Genomic DNA, 23,072 nt, shown 5'->3' with positions numbered 1-23,072 from the left:
ATGTGTGTGTCAGTATATTTAATGTTACTGTGCTTCGGCCATGTAAAGCCGTTCTTTAACCCTGTCAGCAGGGCCGGCGATTACTATAGGCGAACTAGGCGGTTGCCTAGGGCGACAAATGTGTTGGGGGCGCGGCGCGCGGGCGCCCTCTAATGTTGCCCTTGGCCTACTTCCCATTAATCACAGAATTAGAATAAGCGAAACAAAAACACGTTTATTAAACATGATCATCCTAAGGCGCCCCCTCAGCCACATGTTTATTGTCGATAATTTCCTAACGGGGGTACGGGTTAGGTTACGTTACGTTAGGCAAGTGCTCAGCTGCTCGCGCGTTGATCGAAACCCTCTGATGCACAGGGATGAAAACGGAGAAGAAAGCAACAAGATAAAAAGAAAGCCCAGTATAGAGGTAAGTCTTCTCATCTCAGCCATTTAGGTGTCAAACGAAAAAAATTACTTAGTATTGTGCACAGCATAGGCATGCTGGCCATCGGGACTACCGGGAGCGAATTCTTTTCCCCCAGGATTGTGGAGTATTTGTATTGGCTTTTTGGGCCAATACATCATACTTTTATTATTTATTTATTTTGTCTTAGTGGCCCATAAAACTCGTACATCGGCCCATTCTTTTTCTTTTGTTTAATTGGCGGCGCTGGGTTACTTCCAAGTAACAAAATTAATTATGAAAGTTTCCTTTATTTTTCAGTGCATTTGTTTTACAATAGCTTATTGCTATTACTGTCATGGGATTAATATTATAACTATTATTCAAAATCAAAGTTTATTTATAAAGCACTTTTAAAAACAGCAAGTGTTTGACAAAGTGCTGTACACTTGTATCCTATATCACTACTACAAACAATCAATGACACAAAAATAAAAACAATAAAACAAAAGCAAATAAAACAACTCTCACATAGCATCAAATGCCAAACTGTAATAATAGGTTTTAAGACTAGATTTAAAAGCAGCAAGTGTCTGAGCCTGTCTGATGTACAAGGGCAAATTGTTCCAAAGCTTTGGTCCAGCTACTGCAAATGCTCTTTCGCTCCTGGTCTTCAGCTCAACCCGAGGGACAACTAAAAGCAAATGGTCAGCAGACCTAAGCGCTCTTGACGGCGCATACTGCTTGATCAGTTCAGACAGATACTTCGGTGCAAGACCATTAAGAGATTTGAAAACAAACATCAAAATCTTAAAATTAATCCTAAAATGGACAGGCAACCAGTGAAGAGAGGAGAGAATAGGGGTAATGTGTTCCCGCTTTCGTGTACCCGTCAACAGGCGAGCTGCTGCATTCTGGACCCTCTGCAGTCTGGAGAGAGAGGCCTGACTAATGCCTACATAGAGGCCATTACAATAGTCCAGACGCGATGAGATAAAAATATGAAGCAGTCTTTGAAAGTCAATAAAAGACAGGAAAGATTTAACCTTGGTGAGTTGTCTCAATTGGAAAAAACTAGACTTAACTACTAAGTTAATCTGTTTGTCCAATTTAAAATCACAGTCCATAATAACACCTAAATTCTTAACATATGGTTTCACTAGTGGATTCAGTTCGCCAAGATCCACCTGTAGGGATTCATAAGTGCCACCCGGCGTGAACAGCATGACTTCTGTTTTACTTTCATTAAAACGTAGGAAATTCAATGCCATCCAGGCCTTAATTTCCTCGAGACACTGTAATAGAGGCGCTAATGTAGGAGTGTCTTTCCTTTTCAAAGGCAGATAGATTTGCGTGTCATCTGCATAAAAATGAAAAGAGATACCAAACTTCCTGAAAATATGTCCTAGAGGGAGCAAATACAAGGCGAACAAAATAGGCCCCAAAATGGAGCCCTGGGGGACCCCACACGCAAAAGAAGCCGTTGAGGAGGCAAATTCTCCAAGGCGAACTGAGATAGTTCTTTCAGACAAATAAGATTTAAACCATGCCAACGCAGTACCCTCAATACCAACACATTTTTGTAAGCGTGTAACCAAGATCTTATGGTCTATGGTATCAAATGCAGCTGACAGATCCAGTAAAATTAGAATCGCACAGTTCCCCGAGTCAGTAGTAAGTAACAAATCGTTAGAAACCTTCAACAGTGCAGTTTCCGTACTATGCTGGGACTTAAAACCAGACTGAAACACTTCATGGATACCATGTAGATCTAGGAATGCATTCAATTGTCCAAATACAACCTTCTCCAGTACTTTAGACAGAAACGAAAGTTTCGAAAATTAGCAAAGGCTGTGGGATCCAGGTTAGATTTCTTGATTACTGGTTCCACTGATGCATGTTTAAAAGACTTAGGTACAACTCCCGAGGCCAGGCTGCTATTAATAATCGCAAGAACAGTAGGACCAATAGCATCAAATGAGTCTTTTAGAAGACGTGGAGGAACAATATCCAAGCAACATGAGGATAATTTCATTTCAACAAAAAACTCCCTCAGAGAGACAAGAGACACCGGCACAAACTGATCAAAAACAGCAGGGCACTCAGAGGAAACGAATAAAAAAGTCAAAGGGGGGGGTATATTAGATCTAATAGCCTCAATCTTATCAATAAAAAAGTGTAAAAAATATTCACACAACTCGGCAGAAGGCTCTAAACAATTAGCTTGGGGAGTGTTCAGAATAGCATTAATAGTACTGAACAGCACAGCTGGCTTATGGGAATTGTTACAGATAGCATTAGAGAGATACTTTGATTTCTCTAATCTAACAGTTTTTTGATATTTAGACAAATTATACTGTAAAATATCAAATGAGATCTGTAATTTATCCTTCTTCCAGCGGCGTTCCACCCTTCTGCATTCCAGCCTTATAGCTCGAGTAGTAGCATTCAGCCACGGTTGAACTCTATTTTTTTCACGAATCATCCTGAAAGGGGCAACTATATCCAAAATATTTTGACAAGTTAAAAAGAACGATGTAGTTAGTTCTTCGGTATTAAGCCCACATGAGGGCATTGAATAATCAACTTCATTTGCACTAAAAGCTTCAGAAAATAATTGAGCAGTTGAAGGGTTTATCGCCCGACAGCGACGTTGTGGAACAGTCACTTTGGAATCACGAGAAACACATATCTGAAATAAAACAGGCAAATGATCAGAAAAAGTGGCATCACAGACTTCGATGTTACTAATAGGCAATCCATATGTCAAAACCAAATCCAGTGTGTGACCACATGTATGTGTGGGACTAACGACAAACTGGGTTACGTTAAAGGACTCCACAAGATTTAAAAAAGCTTTGGCCAAAGGCCTGGTGGGACAGCACACATGGATATTAAAGTCCCCCACAATTAGAACCCGATCGTATTTAGTCATGATTCCGGCTAAAAAATCCGAAAAATCATCAATAAAGTCCTTGTTATATTTGGGTGGACGATAAACAACAGTGCATAACACTGGATAACTCAGACTTAATTCAGAAACACTCAGTTCAAAACTGGAGTAGGAGGAAGATGGCAGACGCCTACAGTTTAAATGTTCTTTAAAAATAGTTGCTACTCCGCCTCCTCGTCCCGTGAGCCGTGGAGAGTTAAAATAGGTACAGTTCAGAGGAAAAACTTCAGAAAAAACGCTTGACTCACCAACACCGATCCAGGTCTCAGTCACACACAACATGTCCAAGTCCTTGGATGTAAAAAAGTCATTCAAAATGAAGGATTTGTTAGCTAGTGATCTAGCATTCACCAAGGCTAACCTTACTGGAGTTAAGTCTTTCAATGACTGAGATTCACGAGCCAAGGACCGATGGAGAGTTGCGTCCACACCTCTTTTAAAACGGGATGCCCGATGAATTCTGACCGGAGGCTCTTTATCCACATCCACATCAGTCGCAGGTACCAACCACCTGTACGCGGGATCCCCAGACCGTCGAAGCGCGTACCGACGGCAATCCACGCCAAGATCTCCAAAAATCCAGCGAGGATCGGCATTCGGGAACAGGGTCATCAAAGTTTTTATTTTTACTAACAGACCACCTCGTTTGCCACGGCGTCTGAACCGCTTCCTCCTCCTGAGAAAGCATGGGGTTCGGCAGAGATAGGCAGGTAATCCACAGAGGAATGGTGGGGGGGGGGGGGGGTGAATTGTTTGTTCCACCCCCGTTCACAATATCCGGCGTATTATCCAAAGCCGATCTAATGCTAAAAAGTTTTTGGCGATCGTACACTAATAGAGAGTTTGTAATATTTAAAAAAGTCAATAAAAACAAGACAAACATCCATACAACCAGGAGCAGCAGACGGCTAGCCACGCACACTGGCGCCATCTTGCAAAGCCCTATTATTATTATTATGTAGTAGTGTAATGTAGACAAACACTGTAACTAAAAGAGGTTTGAATTTTTCTTTGTTCAGTTTGTACACTGAATATGGGTTGGAGCTTTTAATTTTTAACTCTCAAAGTTCACCAGATTGATGAATTTACCATTAAAATGCACAAAATGTTCTTACGGAGGGCATACCCCCGAAACCCCCTTAGTCTTGTAGCAGCAAAACTCAATCTCCCCTAGGGCAACCAAAGGGCTAGAGTCAGTAAAGCTCTTTGACTCTGATGAGTCTGAGGTGAGTCTGTATCTCGTCCTGATCTCTCTTCGGTCTCGTCGTGAGCTCACAGTCTACAGCAGCTTTTGCATTCAGAGGGTGTTTTATATGATCAGCACATGCTTCACTCTGCATGTGTTTATAGCTCTATGAACTGAACATGACATGATCAAGAGCTCTTCTTCATCAACCAACAAACATGACTTTCAGCATCATCTTCCTCTTGACTCTGGCAGTGTTTAGTCCAGGGGCCGGTTGCATAAACATAGTCATTATCTTAAGACTGTGTCTAAGAAATAGTCTGACTAACTAAAGTCACTGAAGAAAGACCATTGCATAAAATAAGCTCACATCTATCTTTATCAAGACAGTCTAAATCGCATTGATTTGTGGGAAAAATAAGATGCTGAACAACTTAAACAAAATGCAGGCCTGATAGCGCTCCGGCGCCACGCCGGATTTCCGGCGTACAGACGTGTCTGCGAAAAAAAAAAAAAAAAGCAACAGCAAAAGAAGCGGAGTTCGACCAATCATAGCGCTGGGTTCATTCCCCAAATAGCAAGCGGGTATGATTGACAGATGCGTAAGGCCTATCATTAAAAAGAGACTGAAAATCGACAGCAATAAAGAATCCCGCTCGATCCCGCTTCCACTCCCGCGGCCGCCTCTGACTGAGTTCATGAGCGAGGACAGTACGCTACAGTATAGTCACGGTACTTCTGACTCCTGAAGGTAAACGGGCTGGGGTGGATGTGGAAAGTTGAAGTATTGTATTGAGTTAACTTAATCTGGATTCTATTATCACGCGTAGTGATCGCAATCGCATGGGTTATCTTAAAATACTCCGTCATTCATGTCACTCAGATAAGATGAAGACATCATACAGCCATGCAAATTATAAAAAGCTTAAGTATTGATGAACAATAAATCTAAATAAAATTAAAATCGCTATGGCTTACTTATTATGAAAGTGCTGTGATTTGTGGATTAATTTACTGATAAGCACGAGTCTGCAAACAGGCGTTTATTTATTCATTCTCAGTGTTGAGAAACGTAGCCTGCATGTGTTACGTTATTGTGTTATAATAACTAAAGTACCTAATTATGTTACATAATAATTTTGTATGAAAACTAGCGCGTTACTTGTGGATAAGAAACCGTTGTATCAGTGCTGCGCGAGCTCTCTCTCACACAAACACAGCACAGAGAGAGATGATAATTGTAAAATGAAAATTGACGAACTGTTTTGTTCTTGGTTGTGGTTTTTTTCCTGTCAAAATGCCAGAAAGCATTTTTTATCATCCATCCCGTGTTTTTAAAATTCGTTAAATGACGGACGTTTTACTATTAACACAGCCCTTTGTCAGATTCTTCTAACATATAGGCTACTTGATATTCTTTTTAGAATAAGTGATTCGTTTTGCTCAGAGCCGAACGGCTCTGGTTTTGCTATTATTGGTTCTGTGACAGGACTCCTGTCTATTCATTGTCAACTATTTTCTATAAGTATGTTTGTATTGGCTAACGTTTATTCAGCTAATGCGTGTCCTGTTTAAAATGTGCAATGTTCAAATGCAAAGACAGCACGGCACAAATAAAAGCCCTTTTTTCTTTTCTTTTTATCAAGTAGGCTATCATATTTGGATATTGGAATAAAAAATTAAGTAGAACTATCTTAAATGTACAAATGTTTTTTTTTACTGTTTTCTAGGGGTTTCTTAACTTTAGACTAGTTGACCAGCACACATTATTTTGCAATGCAATATTAATCATGAAAAAAATACTTTGCAGTGCAGTGCAAGTGAAATTTTGGATTTGGGTCGAATTCAAAAAACTTTAGAAGTCAAGAATTATGAAGATAGGCATGTGTTTGTGTGTGTCTTGCATTCTCAAAAAATTATGACAACAATATAAGAAGACTAGAAGAACAATCGCTCATCACTTTGTGTCAGAAATTAGCGGAGGATAAACTCGCCCTTACGCATCTGTCCCAGGGAAAAAAGTTCAGGCTCAGAATTTTTTTCTACTATCACCCCTGAAAATGGCCGACAGTACGCGCTCGTCACAGTTTTCCTTTGCGGAAAATATTTGTATATTAGAGGAATACAATGCTGCTAAATCTACTTTAATGAACAAATTTAACGATTACAACGGCAATAGCAAAAAACACAAAGCTTGGACCACAATACTGGAAAGAGTTAACAGTGTCAACCCATCTGTCTCACGATCCGTCAAAGATGTTCAAAAACGATTTAAAAATATGTTTCAAGAGGCAAAAAAGGACATTTTTAAGCGAAAAAACCCAGCGACGGGGGAGGACCAGCTCCTAAATTAAAAGGACAACGGAAATGATAATTGAAATATACGGAGACGAATCTCCGATGTTTTGGGGAATCCCCGGGGGGAGGGAGAGCGGAGTATCCGGGCGGACGTTACCCACAGCGGGGGAAGATACACAGTCTCACACCGCTGTCACATCAACTCCGCTTGGACAATCTCGTGAGTAATAATGTTTTGATGGTGATTGTTTTTGCTTCATTTTAAACACTATAGGCTACTGCTGTTTTAGATTGAGTAACACTTATTATCTTCTAGTTGACTGTGAGGTGACACTAACATTGGTCTCTCAAAATGATGAAGCGTCTGTTACAAGCCAGAATGACCAAACAACACAAAGTGAAGGTAAAGCTATGCATTCAATCTTTCAGCTTAGTCAGCCCTCTACTATTCCTTACAACAATGTTTTAAGTTTAAAACAGATTAACAGTGTTTAATTAAGCAATAACTTACAAGCCGCTGTGATGTATTGAGAGTCACAGCTGAAGACACGACACGACGCGAAGCGGACTTATTCAAGATACAGCACTAGCATTGAGTACTTTATTGCTTTTATAAAACGGTTACGACAAAATACAAATATTATAAAATACAATAAGTGGAGACAGGTTAGGGGAAATCACTTGTAATACCATGTAGTGCTGTGCAATCACTAGTTGCTGCAGGACAGTGTTTTCAGATTGTATAATCAAAGACTATTGTCACTAAAGACCATTTAGCCTGTTCAAATCATGTTTCACTAAATCTTGTTCTTGTTCTTTTTTTTATTTCTTTTTTAAAGATGATGATTTGGACAGCACCCAAATGGCACCCGTGTGAAGTGGCTCAGACACAGAAAGACACTCCAAGCAAGATAACCATGAACAATATACTTGAAAAACAATATAAAATATTAACACTGGAAGAGACTAAACTAAAATTAGAAATACAAAAACTAGAATTAGAGAAAACAAAGCTGAAGTTGGAGCTACAAAAACTTGGACGTGAACTATAGATCTCATCAACCATTGTCCAATAACTAATCAAACAATTGGATTTAATAATTCCTGGTATTTAATTTTGAATTTACATATGTAATGTTTACATACAGAATCTTTAAATATATATAAGAGATTTGAAGAATTTTAGTGTAAGTTAATGTCACGGTTGATCAATTCACTGTCTCTCTCTCGTCCTGTGTGCTGTTGCGTGTGTGTGGGTGTGGCCCCTGATTATCATTGATTAGCGGCGCCAGCTGGTTCCACTTGTTTGTCCCTTTATATGTCAGTAACTGCTGTCTCATGTTGTCAGATCGTTGTGTAGTTTTCCTGGCGTGTTCCCTGTTCCTGTTCCCGTGTCTGTCATCTGGATTGTGGATTCCCTGTGTCTCTCGTCGTGTCGGTTCGTTTGGATACCCTTCACCTTCACTGGACCAGAGAGCACCGTTTGGGATTACCACTGGATCACAGAGCACCACCATTGGATCACAGAGCACCACCACCTGTTGTCCACCGAGGTCCCTGCGTCACTTCAACATCCAGCGCTGGTGTCCGCTCGACCACTCTTCTGTGTTGTGTTACGTTTGTGTGTGTGTACCTATCTGATCGTTTGGAGATAATAAACAGCGTTTTTGCAATTGCATCCTGCCTCTGTCGTTCTGTAACAGTTAATGTATTTGTGATTTGAAGATTATATCATATTTCAGCTGATTTTACTTATACTATGCATCAAATATTTTGTAAGTATTGTCTCAATGAATAAATTATAATGTCCAATTCATTTGAAAGTATAAATTCTTTCATTTTTCTCAGTCAAACTGAGAAAATGTTTTCTACAATCATTTGTCGAATGTAACGCCCAGATCCATCTTCACCTCCTGCCTCGTTAATCTCCAAAGTGGGTTCTTCACAAATTTGGTCATCCTCCAAGTCTGGGAGTGCACGATCTCTATTAAATGGAAAGTGATATTTTACTCATTTAATTTAAAATCATTGGGGAATATGTAGCTAGGAGTTTTAATTACAGTTAAAAACATATTTATTACCTTGCCATGTTGTGCAAAACAACACATGCACAGATTATGTTGCAGACTCTTTCTGGTTTCATTTTGAGCTCTGCATGCAGACAATGAAATCTTCGTTTCAGGACTCCAAACACCTTTCAATAACATTTCTTGTTTTTGCATGGGCTGTGTTGTACCGAGCTTAAAGGCACACTGACTGGATTTAAGAAAGGTGTGAGTAGCAAGGATTTTAGTGGATAACCAGAGTCACCCAAGAGCACACCCTGCAATTCTCCTCTCTCAAATGCATCATGAATTTGGGAATTCACTAAAATTCTAGTCATGGGTTGATCCTGGCCAACGAGCAACACAGTTGAGCACTCTTAGTTTGGCATCACAAATGGCCTGCACGTTAATACTGTGGTAGCCTTTCCTATTAACAAACAATGGCTCATGAATTGTAGGTGCTTGAATCCTAATGTGTGTTCCATCAATGGCTCCAACTACATTTGGAAATCCTGCAATGTTGAAAAAATCTGCCTTCACCTTGTTCAAGGTAGAGACATCAGTCGGATAAATTGGAAGTCTTCCTGACAGTGCACAGGCAACCCGATGAATAATTCTTGATGCTGTAGACTTGTGTACCCCAAATAAGTCTGTAGCTGTGTTTATAAAACATCCTGTGGCAAAGAAGAGTAGAGCTAGACATACTTGTAGCAGTGGCGGGATGCTAAAAATTTCTTGAAGTTTCAGGCCTCAAATGCTCCTCCAAGTCAATTGCTAGTTCTTGTATTACATGTCTAGGAAACCTTAGCTTCTCCAGCAGTTCCTTTTCAGAAAGGACTTCTAATGGGGTTGAACGGTCTTTGAAAACTCTTTCTCTTCTTATTGGCCTTTCATAAAAGCAAATATTAAAATGTGCCATAGCGCAAGACAAAGTCAGGCCACTTTTGTGAATCTAGAGCACTTGACAGTTTATTTGTTCCATGGCAACATAAATTGTAAAGGAAAGTTAGCCAAGGGGGACCCAGTCTTACTTTTTTGTCTTAAATTAGACCAGTCTAAAATGTTATGCAACTGACTTAAAAAGTAAATACCAGTCTTAAAGACAAAAATGAGACGACTAACTTGCAAGACTAGTCTTAAATAGATTTATGCAACCGGCCCCAGGTTTGAAGAATGATTTATGATTGTATTTTCAAACACTAATAACACTATATCATTACAATCAACATCAATCTTGTGTTTATGAAGAGAATGAGTCAGTGTTTTAATATGATCATCATGTTTTAGGTGTAATATATGATCCCTGTCAATCAAACTGAACACACTGCATTCAGTCACTTAAATTATTATTTTTATTATATATTTTTATTATTTAAATACCATCAGCTTCTTTTGCAGAAGTGAAACTGTTGTGTTCCAGTCCAGATCATGTAACCAATCAGAGAGTGAGACTGAAAAGCCCATTTGCATTGTCAGGGTGGAGTGATTGTGATCTCTCAGAATAGAGCAGCTCTGTCTCCAGAGACCATGTTCAAACCCCAAGAGCTTTATTTGACATTTACTGCTACATCAACCTTCTGAAAAGCACCTGCATCTTCATCTGTTAGTTGAATGATGTTGTCAGACACAAAGTGAACTTGTTGAGAAGCTTTATTGAATGTTGCAGCAAACACAGCAGATTGAAAGATCACACACACACACACACACACACACACACACACACACACACACACACACACACACACACACACACACACACACACACACACACACACTGTTTCAGTATTGAGTTGTAAATCACTACAGCTGCAGCACTAGACTCATGTGAATCCTGCCTGACACAGGACACTCAGATACGGCTCATCTTCAGGAGAGAAACATCAGCACTCAGAGCTCTTGTGGAACGAGACCTCATGAGGAGCTCCATCATGTGTTACTCTGCAGACGTACAGCTTTCCCTCTTCCCAGCGTGCTTTGCTGAGGGTCAGGACGCTACTGCGGCTGTAGCGGCCGTCCTGCTGGCTCTCTGCGCTGGTCAGAACCCCCTCGGTGACCTCTGACCCGTCCAGTGTCCAGCTCACCAGCGCCCCCTGTGGAGAGTAAGAGCTGAGCAGGCAGAGCAGTGCGGCTGATTCTCCAGAGATCTGCAGAGAAGAGGGCGGCAGCAGAGACACTGAGGGCTTCACTGTGGGACCAGCTGCAGGAGACAAACACAACACATTCACAAACACACACACAACACACTGCACTGCACATTCACAGCATTTCAACAGGACTGAAGCAGCAGACATGAGGAATGCAGGAAAAATCACCAGCATCTGATCCTTCATGTCCTTCAGCTTCACTACAGTGAATATATATATACAATATACAAATTACACAATCACTATATGCATTTAAATCAAACCTCAGAAATAAGACTAAACATTGTAATACACTGACTTCTTTAATTCCAGCAGTTTTTAAGTCCCAAAATAAAGTTAATTTTTACATGTACATTCAACTAAAAAATACTCAATTTCAAACAAAATTAAAACACTGAATAAACATTTCTAAACATACCAATATTTTGTATAAATCGTGCTTATATTATAAAAGTTTTTATATCCCAAAATGAACTGATTTTATTTACTTAAGTGAGATATTTCAAACAGAATTAAAACACAATTGAATCACACATATATTGTGTTTGTATTATAAAGCACTGAATTATAAGCACAACATGAGCAAAAGAGATTCAGTATCATTGACTGAACTACAGAAAGTAGCAACATTTACATTCTGATGTCAAATCTCTTTTTTACATGTATGATTTCTACAATAAAAGATGAACTAAATATGAACTCAGTGTAGAAATAAATGAAGGGAAAACAAACATGTAATAAACTGAATAAACTCATAGTGAGACACATTATGGAAATATGTTTAGAATAAAACATGTTGTTGTTGAAAGGAATAATGCCGTTCTTTTGAATACATAAACATGACAATATATTTTTTTAGATTAAATAATTATACAACGATATAAACTTTACTGAAAGCCTTTATATATTTCCATTCTAAAAGTATTTTTAATGCATTAAGCACATTACACATACACATTATAAAGCATGTATGATCACATGAATAATTGTAACTGCAGTTATAACACATTATAATATTATCTATTCACTGTTACACCTTCCAAAAATTATAATACACTAAAACTCATGATAAACAACCACTTAAGATGTAACAAGGAATTAGCACATATTTTAATGCATTTTAACTTTGATTAGAATTATTTATGAAAAGATGTAAAGCATTATAATCTACATCATTGAAACCTTTATAATGCATTATACATAAAGGCTTTAAGTAAAGTGTCGCCACAATATCTAATAATCATTATTATTAATAAAGGTTGTTCTTGTTTCAACTGTAAAACACTTTCTGAAAACTAAATTGTATTTTTTATTAGGTGATTAAATAGACAGACTTACCGATCACCAGTTTAGTTCCTCCACCGAATGTGTACCACAGTGATACAATCTAATGAAACACTCGTACAAAAACCTCTATTCCACTCGAGTGAACACACACTCCAGCAGAGAGAGAGAAACAACACTTCAACACACTGATATTAGAAGATCCTCAGCTCTTCTCAACACTCACTCATTCAGATTTGACTAAATGCTTTCTGATATAACACTGTTTAAAGAAATATATGTGATGAGCTGTGACCTCTGAGGTGACCTTTGACCTCTTTGATCATGGATGATGTTGTGGAGTTTCTCATAATGATGCTTCTGTTCTTCATATGCAGATCAATCATCATGATTGACAGAAAAACCTGCAGCTTCACACTTCAATCTTCAGTGAGAATCTGTTCAAATAATGACTTTATTGAATATTAGAGCCAAAGTCAATAGAAAGTGTGACAATGAAGATATAAAAGGTGTTTTGCATGTTCTACACAGTCAAGCATGTTTTCATATTCAAGCTCTGTTATAAAAGTATCTGGACTGGTTATGAATCTCCACACAAGATCATGAAACGTGAACAAGCTCTAATATGTGTCCATCTTTAACAGCCTGTTTCTTCTCCATCTGATGATTTCAGACACACATGAGGCTTCATGATAGATGGAGTGACACCATGAACTCTGATTAGAGATTCACAATCAGTCCTGATACTTTCTGAACACACTCATGATTCATGATCTTACTTTAGTGATGGCGCTTCATCTAGTGGAAGTGTAGCAGTGATGATGGTCACATGACTGAATATGGACACAGAGATGGACGTTCATCTGCACATCCTCAGTGTCTCAGGAGTCACAATAAACATACTAAATAAAGTCATGATTGTGTAACTCTAGTGTATATGAGTTTGTTCTCAGCACAAGCTGTTGTAAATCCTGCCCACTTCTTTGCATTGTCAGCACATGCTTCAGTGCTCTGAGAGTGTTTATAGTGCTGTGAGTTTAACACTTCATGACTGAGAGCAGAACACACACACTCTTCATCATCACACAAGACTAAACTACAACAATGAACAACATCTACATCTTCATCTGGACTCTCTGTATATTTATTCAGGGTAAACATTTTAAAGAACTGTTTACATTAAATTATTATAATATTAATAACAATGAGTGTTACAAATAAAAACATTTTACATACATTTTTCTAACAGGTTTCAGTGGACAAGTGACTGTGACTCAGACTCCTTCTGTAAAAACGGTTCAAATTGGTGAATCAGTCACGATAAACTGCAAAACAAACACAGTAGTGTATGATGGCTGTCCAGGTTCATATACTTGTATGCACTGGTACTCACAGAAACCTGGAGAAGCTCCTAAACTCCTCATATATGCAGCGAATCAACTCCAGTCAGGATTTCCATCTAGATTCAGTGGCAGTGGATCCAGAACTGATTTTACTCTGACCATCAGTGGAGTCCAGACTGAAGATACAGGAGATTATTACTGTCAGAGTTTACACTATCCAAACAGTAAATGGGTGTTCACACAGTGATAAAGAGTCGTACAAAAACCTCTGTCAGTCAGACGTCACAGTGACTGCACTGATACAGCTGAGAGAAACTGCAGCTGCTGATGGAGGATCACAAACTACACAATATCAAACCTTTCACACACTTTATTCATTTATTATAATCTAAGTAAACATATAATCTTATATCCATTACTAAACTGGACTAAAATGTGTAGTAAATGTGAGTGGTGCTTGTTCTTGTAAAACTTGTTGTTTTTGTAAAGCCTCTACAATGTAATAATTGCACTTGGATGCTTCACCACTAGAGGAACATCTTTATATCACTGAGTTCCTCTCTGTCAGCAAGAGAGTTTCTCTGGGCACTTCAACGAGCATCTAGAAAGAGAAATGTCACACACTTCACATCAGAAGGCCTACTCTCTCATCCCTGCATAGAAACACACGTACCAATGAGACGCTACAATTAAAATGGTTAAAAGCACAATTTTCAAGGGAAATGTACTAATCACACTGATGCACATTATGACAGAAACCCTTAACAATGTTCTAAAACCATAAATGCAGTGATTATGATATAAATTGAGAAAAAAACTATAGTTTACTATAATTTAAAACATTTTTTTGCTCACGCCCCTGCCCCTTTTGTCTCAAATTGTATTGTGCCCTTTTCTGATAATTGTTAATAATAATAATTATTATTATAAATATTATAATAAATGAAACACACACACACACCTTTGCAGCGCCTCATACGCATTTAACGGTGCTGCAGGATGCGAGTTATTCTTAACTACATTAAAAGTATAACTCGATTTCAGACGCATTCTGAGTGACAATGTCATTCGTTTTTATCCAAGGAATAAAAGTGCAAGGGGAAATACATCTAACAGTTAGTTTAATGAAATCTTAAGTCCATGTCCAACTCTAAATTATGAGGAACTTATATCTTTGATTTCATAGTAACGCTTTACAAAATTTTACATCATTAGCGTACTCATGTATGAACTAACATGAACTAACCATGAGCAACACATTTGTTACTGTAGGCTATATCTTAGTTAATACTACCACTGTTAATTTTTTATTCATGTTATGTCACAGTTAGTGCATTAACTAATGATAACAAATACAACTTTTGATTTTAATGTTTTAGTAAATCCTGAAATTAACTAAGATTAATAAATGCTGTAGAAGTGCAGTTCATTAGCTAATGTTAACTAATGAAACCTTATTGTAAAGTGTTACTGATTCATGATAGCTAACACGGTCTTTCATACATATAATACATACATTACATTTACAACATCAACAAAACTAAAAATTTATTTTCCATAATTACCTTCTTGATTCTCACTGTTTTGTTTGGTAAAATAATATTTAATATTATCATAATTTCCCTATTTTCATTTGATGTGTTATGTATTCTAATAATTGTATCAACATATTTTCTTAGAATGCCAAGGAAAGAAAGAATAAAAACTAAAAAAATCAAGAAGTAATCATTTTTTTTATTTAGTGCCTTTTTTTTTTATTTAGCTCTTTTTCGTCCCTCCGCCCCTGAGGAGGTCTGTGCACGCCACTGCAAGAAGTGCTCAGAATACAAAGTTCAGGCATTGCTCAGAGTAGCAAAAAACAGAAAATGGAGGATTTAAAGGAGAAGGAAAGTTTTTTTTTATTTATTTATTATGTTAAGTACTCACGGAAGAGATGAGTTTTCAGTTGTGTTTTGAATGCTGTGAGGGATTCTGCATTACGGACGAGGATGGGGAGATCAGTCCTCCAGCATGGAGCTGTGAATGAGAATGTTCTGGAGAGTGATTTAGTGCCTCGCTGTGATGGTGCCACGAGCCGTCGCTCAGTGATCGATCGTAGGCTTCTGGTAGCGATGTAGATTCGCAGGAGGGAGTGAAAGTGGGAGAGAGCTGAGTCTGGGGTAGATATATTATATTATATCTGACATTATAATGCATGCATGATCTCATCAATAATTGTAACCAAGGTTTTAACACATTATAATATTATCTATTCATTGTTACACCTTAAGAAATTATTAACTTTAAAACTCATGACAAACAACCAATTTCAGATGTAACGAGGAATTTGCAAATAGTTTAATGCATTTTAATTTTGGTTACAATAATTTATGAAAAGATACAAAGCATTATGATACATCATTGATACCTTTATAATGCATTATACATAAAGACTTCAAGTTTTACCACAATATCTAATAATCATTATTATTAATAAATGTTGTTCTTGTTTCAACTGTAAAACACTTTCTGAAATCTAAATAGTATTTTTTTATTATGTGATTAAATAGACAGACTTACCGATCACCAGTTTAGTTCCTCCACCGAATGTCCTTTTATAGGTTAAAGGTTAAAGTAAAGGTTATGTGTATTGGGCTGTCCGGGGGGATTTTTGCCTGAACCCAGAGTACTCCCCGGTGTTGTAAGAGTAGTTAGTGTGAGGATAGTGAGGATACGGGGTGATGGAGGGATGCTGTTAAACTGTCAATGAACCGAGGCAAGTCTGCTGTATATATACCTCTTATTATAGCAATTGGTTGATTAACTGAGTGTGCTCCTTTTCATTCAGGTTAATTATCTGAATGTGCTCCTCCCGAACTTTATTAATAAAACATCATGTTTACTGGCAGCCTGCGTCCACCAACAGGAAAGAGCATCATTGGGGATGGAGGATTTATTAACCCCCTGGAGGCGTATGGATTACTTTTATGATGATGGACACATTTTTTGGACTTCAAAATACCATTCACTCCGATTATAAAGCTTGGAATATTTTTTAATGTAACTCTGACTGTGTTTGGCTGAAAGAAGAAAGCCATAAACACATAGGATGGCTTGAGGGTGAGTAAATTATGGGATATTTTTTGGCTGAAATATACCTTTAACATTTCAAGCTTTGGAATCGGTTATGAACACATGATGAAAGCAGGCATTTTGTAACTGTTGTTCCAGGCCGTGTATCACAGTGTTAAACCTGTGGCTCTTAAACAGCAGCTGGAAAACATCAGCATTGCGTCTGAGAAAGCTGGAGGACTTGATCCGGGAGATGGAGGAGAGCGAGGCTGAGAGAGAGCGAGAAGCAACAGAGAGGGAGGAGAGACGATGGCCTGCACCTGTCCTGATCAAACACACCTGAACAATGTCATCAAGATATTTTAGGAGTACTTCAATATTTACATTATACACTAAAAAAGAGAAGCGGTTTGGAGTATTGATGCTTGTTACAGAAATGTAAAATGTGTGATTGATTTGATGACGCTTTTCCATCAAAAATTTATTTTATTAAAGAAATATTTAATATTTTTGGCAATAAATTCAAGAAGGCAAATAAATCGTTCATCCCTTTACTTGGTCTCCCTCTCTCTCCTTTATTCTCTCTCAGTTGCTTCTTGATGTCTTCTTTCTTCTATCTTTCGGTCTCGTTCCCCCTGTCCTCTCGCTCTAGTCTTTCTCTTTCTCTACGTTCCTCCTCCTCCATTTCCCACTCATTTTAATTACTCAATTTATATAATCATTAACTGTTGCATTAGTAGTAACAAAATCATTATTTATATTTATTATTTATCATTTATTATATTATAAGTGCAATTTAAATATTAATAATGCCTGAAATAATAATATGTATGATTCTGCCAATAGACTGTTCAGAAATGTGTGTATAATAGCTACATAATTATTACATAACATATTACTTGGCATTTCACAACATAAGGACGTTTTTGTAAAATGTGTGTGTGACTGATCTACATTCTTCAGGATAATGATTTAAATAGCGAGAGTCACTTTGCATTGTCAGCACATGCTTCAGTGCTCTGAGAGTGTTTATAGTGCTGTGAGTTTAACACTTCATGACTGAGAGCAGAACACACACACTCTTCATCATCACACAAGACTAAACTACAACAATGAACACAATCAACATCTTCATCTGGACCATTGCACTGTTTATTCAAGGTTTGTGTAATACAGTTTTTATAATGATTATTAATTATCTAAAAAATGTGAAATATGTATCAATTAAAAAAATTTGTTTGTGTTTTCTTTCAGAGTGTAGAGGACAGATCACTGTAACTCAGAGTCCATCAATATCAGCAGTTCAACCAGGAGAAGAAGTCAGAATAAACTGTAAAACCAGCAGTAATGTGCATGGTAATATTTACTTACACTGGTACTCACAGAAACCTGGAGAAGCTCCTAAACTCCTCATATATGCAGCAACAACCCGTTATACTGGAACTCCATCTAGATTCAGTGGCAGTGGATCTGGCAGTGATTTTACTCTGACCATCAGTGGAGTCCAGACTGAAGATACAGGAGATTATTACTGTCAGAGTTTACACTATCCAAACAGTAAATGGGTGTTCACACAGTGATAAAGAGTCGTACAAAAACCTCTGTCAGTCAGACGTCACAGTGACTGCACTGATACAGCTGAGAGAAACTGCAGCTGCTGATGGAGGATCACAAACTACACAATATCAAACCTTTCACACACTTTATTCATTTATTATGATCTACTAAGTAAACATGTCACATATAAACTAATGTCACATATAACATGTCACATATATACTAAACTGGACTAAAATATGTAGAAAATGTGAGTGATGCTTGACCCTGCAAAACTCTCCACTATATTATCACTACATTATATTATATTATATTATATTATATTATATTAAATAATATAATATTATATTATATTATATTATATTATATTATATTATATTATATTATATTACTATATTATATTATTTACTGTAGGAAAGTCAATCTCTTTAACTGCACTTCCACACTTCTCCACTAGAGCGTCAAATGACTTTTACATCATGGCTAATGTAGTACTACACACAATCATACTACACACGTATAATACACACACTCATACTACACACACTTATACTACACACACTTATACTACACACACTCATACTACACACACTCATACTACACACTTATACTACACACACTCATACTACACACACTCATACTACACACACATACTACACACAATCATACTACACACACTCATACTACACACACATACTACACACAATCATACTACACACACTCATACTACACACACATACTACACACAATCATACTACACACACTCATACTACACACACTCATACTACACACTTATAATACACACACTCATACTACACACTCATACTACACACACTTATACTACACACACTCATACTACACACACTCATACTACACACTTATACTACACACACTCATACTACACACACTCATACTACACACACATACTACACACAATCATACTACACACACTCATACTACACACACTCATACTACACACACATACTACACACAATCATACTACACACACTCATACTACACACACTCATACTACACACTTATACTACACACACTCATACTACACACACTCATACTACACACACATACTGCACACACTCATACTACACACTTATAATACACACACTCATTTTACACACTCATACTACACACACTTATACTACACACACTCATACTGCACACACTCATACTACACACACATACTACACACAATCATACTACACACACTCATACTAAACACTTATAATACACACACTCATTTTACACACTCATACTACACACACTTATACTACACACACTCATACTGCACACACTCATACTACACACACATACTACACACAATCATACTACACACACTCATACTACACACTTATAATACACACACTCATTCTACACACTCATACTACACACACTTATACTACACACACTCATACTACACACACTCATACTACACACTTATACTACACACACTCATACTACACACACTCATACTACACACACATACTACACACAATCATACTACACACACTCATACTACACACACTCATACTACACACACATACTACACACAATCATACTACACACACTCATACTACACACACTCATACTACACACTTATACTACACACACTCATACTACACACACTCATACTACACACACATACTGCACACACTCATACTACACACTTATAATACACACACTCATTTTACACACTCATACTACACACACTTATACTACACACACTCATACTGCACACACTCATACTACACACACATACTACACACAATCATACTACACACACTCATACTAAACACTTATAATACACACACTCATTTTACACACTCATACTACACACACTTATACTACACACACTCATACTGCACACACTCATACTACACACACATACTACACACAATCATACTACACACACTCATACTACACACTTATAATACACACACTCATTCTACACACTCATACTACACATACTTATACTACACACACTTATACTACACACACTCATACTACACACATACTACACACACTCATACTACACACTTATAATACACACACTCATTCTACACACTCATACTACACATACTTTTACTACACACACTTATACTACACACACTCATACTACACACATACTACACACACTCATACTACACACACATACTACACACTTATAATACACACACTCATTCTACACACTCATACTACACACACTTATACTACACACACTCATACTACACACACTCATACTACACACACTTAAGGCCTTATTATGCTTCTGCGTCTACTCCTACGGCGTCGTGGCCATTTTATGGTTCTGCATCAGGTTGCGTTGCATCGCGGTGCATTTCACCGCCAGAAAGCTAGGGGGTGTGTGGATCGCAAATCTCTTTGCTAGTTTGTTTTGGTTCCGTGCGCCGGTTCCGCTTTTTCATTTCCAACAATGGCGAGCGAAAGAGAGAGAATGTTGTTGCAGCTGGAGCTAATCGACGTTGAACAACAAATTATTTTATTGCAAATGTTAAATCGCAGAAGAAAAAGAAGATGTCAGCGAAGGTGGTCTGTACGACCAGTGGATTGGCGAATTTGTTACGGTTGTTCAACCGCTGAGGGACTTGGACGAAGAAATGCACTTTAAGTATTTTCGGATGTCGAAAGGTCGATTTGACAATTCAATTCAATTCAATTCAATTCAAATTTATTTGTATAGCGCTTTTCACAATACACATTGTCTCAAAGCAGCTTTACAGAAATTGCATTTCGGAAATGTACATAGAAAAATACAGTTAGTTAATCAAGTATTAATTTATGGCATAACATATCGCCGGCTTTGAGTCGTCTCTTCACAGGCGTCGAGTCGTCTCTTCACAGGCGTCGAGTCGTCTCTTCACAGGCGTTGGGGCATCTGAAGTCTCCGTGAGAGGCTGGATACAAACTGGAGCTGACGAACGCTATTTACCTCGGGACTAGCGTCCCGAGATAACAGCAGAAAGGCAGATGGGAAATAATTAGCATAGCTGCTGTTCATAATGTTAATGCATTCGAACTGATTCAGCAGTAGTATCAAAGGTTCAGCATTAAGTGAATGCTTGGTTAAAGGGATGCGTCTTTAATCTAGTTTTAAACTGGGACAGCGAGTCTGAGTCTCGGACAATATCAGGAAGGCTATTCCAGAGTTTAGGAGCTAAATGTGAGAACGCCCTCCCTCCTTTAGTGGACTTAGATATCCTAGGAATGACCAGAAGCCTTGAATTTAGTGATCTTAAAGAGCGCGATGGATTGTATGGCGATAGAAGGTCTGTTAAATACACAGGAGCTAAACCATTTAGGGCTTTATAGGTCAGTAGGAATACAGTGTAGAGATGATAAAATTGGTGTTATATGATCATATTTTCTTGATCTAGTAAGAACTCTAGCAGCTGCATTTTGCACTAACTGTAGCTTGTTCATTGAGGATGCAGGATCTTGCTCATCGTTTAAACCCGTTAATACAGCATCAGAGTTGACTTGACTTGAAGGCTTTTTTTCAGTCTCCACATGGAACTGTGCCATGGCAGGATAATGTAGTGTCCCGTGGCAGACTTGGTTAATTACTGTATATACATGATGTTACCGTGAACATTGTATTGTAAATAAACAACAAACTTTTTTTCAAAACAAACGTTGATTTATTGATTGATTGAAGTTTATTTCGAGCAAAAAAGAAAGAAAAGAATATATATATATATATATATATATATATATATATTAACAATAAAAAAAATAAAAAACACAACAGCACAGTTTATCACCCATATACATACATATGCATATGCATATATTTTTTGTGGGCTTTATACAAGAATTGAGCAGAATAAAAATCAACTAGATCAAAAAGTTTTAAAATTTTAGATTGCAGAAATAATATGTTTGTGTGATCAAAATATCCCACCTTGTGTATAATTCTACTGCTCGTTTTTGGAGTAAGAAGAGGGGATGTAGTGAACTTTTATAATTATTGCCCCAAATTTCTATACATTAAGTTAAATAGGGCAAAACCAGTGAACAATACAATATATATAGTGCATCATATTCCAAGACATTTAACTGTATTAATTAAATAAATACTTTTAGATACTTTACCTTGTATGTATCTGGTGTGTGGTTTCCAGCTTAATTTACTATCAAGAGTTATTCCCAAGAATTTAATTTCTGACACTATTTCTAATACAACACCATCAATACTTAATAATATTTCTGCGTTTTCTTTATAATTACCAAACATCATTACCTTCGTTTTATTTAAATTCAAAGATAATTTATTAATATCTATCCATATTTTTAGTTTTACTAATTCTTTATTTACTATCTTTATGAGTGTATTATAATTATCAGTACGAGGGTGCAAATGTTCAGTCTCATCAAGGGCGTAGGTTTAGGGGGGGACGCTGGGTACTAGTCCCAATCAATATTTTGAGATGACAAATTTGTCCCCACCAATATTTAGCAAGCTCCTTTGAACTGGTAGTTTGATATTTGCGCTGCTATTTGGATCGATTCCAACGGCCAGGATGACGACAGTACAAGATACGCCGTAATTTGATTGGCGGCGGGTTATCTGACGGGCAGGCTACACGCGCGGGCCGGGACTACTCTTTGTGCTTGCACTCACTGGCAGCGAGCGGGTGGTGTGTGCGTGTGTGCGCGCGTGACGACGCCGATGGTAAGTTACCAGGGTTGTCTCTCTGCCTGCCATATACAAAGGCCAGAGTAAAACATTTTAATATTCCGTTTTTTGCCCCTTTTTGTACTTTGTAGATCAGCTGTCACCCAAGAAGAAG

At 37.6% G+C, this 23,072-nt stretch overlaps 2 long non-coding RNA genes and 2 gene segments (V, D, J or C); 3 read left to right on the top strand and 1 right to left on the bottom strand.

The window, feature by feature from the left end:
* The window catches only part of LOC143752587 (immunoglobulin kappa variable 3-15-like), a 251,047-nt gene extending 236,595 nt beyond the window's left edge, over nt 1–14,452 (top strand). The window contains exon 3 of the V gene segment in view: nt 14,032–14,452.
* Nucleotides 6,556–8,500, top strand: LOC143752237 (uncharacterized). Its single transcript, XR_013207356.1, has 3 exons — nt 6,556–7,042; nt 7,139–7,225; nt 7,662–8,500. It is a non-coding gene; the product is annotated as an uncharacterized LOC143752237 (long non-coding RNA).
* On the bottom strand, nt 10,500–13,409 carry LOC143752608 (uncharacterized). Its single transcript, XR_013207394.1, has 3 exons — nt 13,075–13,409; nt 12,350–12,732; nt 10,500–11,064 (listed from the first exon to the last, which is right to left on the bottom strand). It is a non-coding gene; the product is annotated as an uncharacterized LOC143752608 (long non-coding RNA).
* A 3,248-nt stretch (nt 14,453–17,700) lies between the features above and the next one.
* LOC143752226 (immunoglobulin kappa variable 3-15-like) lies at nt 17,701–18,416 on the top strand. The segment is given in 2 exon segments: nt 17,701–17,850; nt 17,944–18,416. Coding segments are annotated over 2 exon segments (375 nt in total).
* The last annotated feature ends 4,656 nt before the right edge of the window (nt 18,417–23,072 follow it).

This window comes from Siphateles boraxobius, unplaced genomic scaffold (assembly GCF_051911475.1).
Source record: "Siphateles boraxobius isolate OS27281-9 unplaced genomic scaffold, OSU_SipBor_1 102, whole genome shotgun sequence".
NCBI lineage: Eukaryota > Metazoa > Chordata > Actinopteri > Cypriniformes > Leuciscidae > Siphateles > Siphateles boraxobius.
The sequence above is the reverse complement of the archived record's forward strand: the minus strand, read 5'-3'. Positions and strand labels throughout refer to the sequence as shown.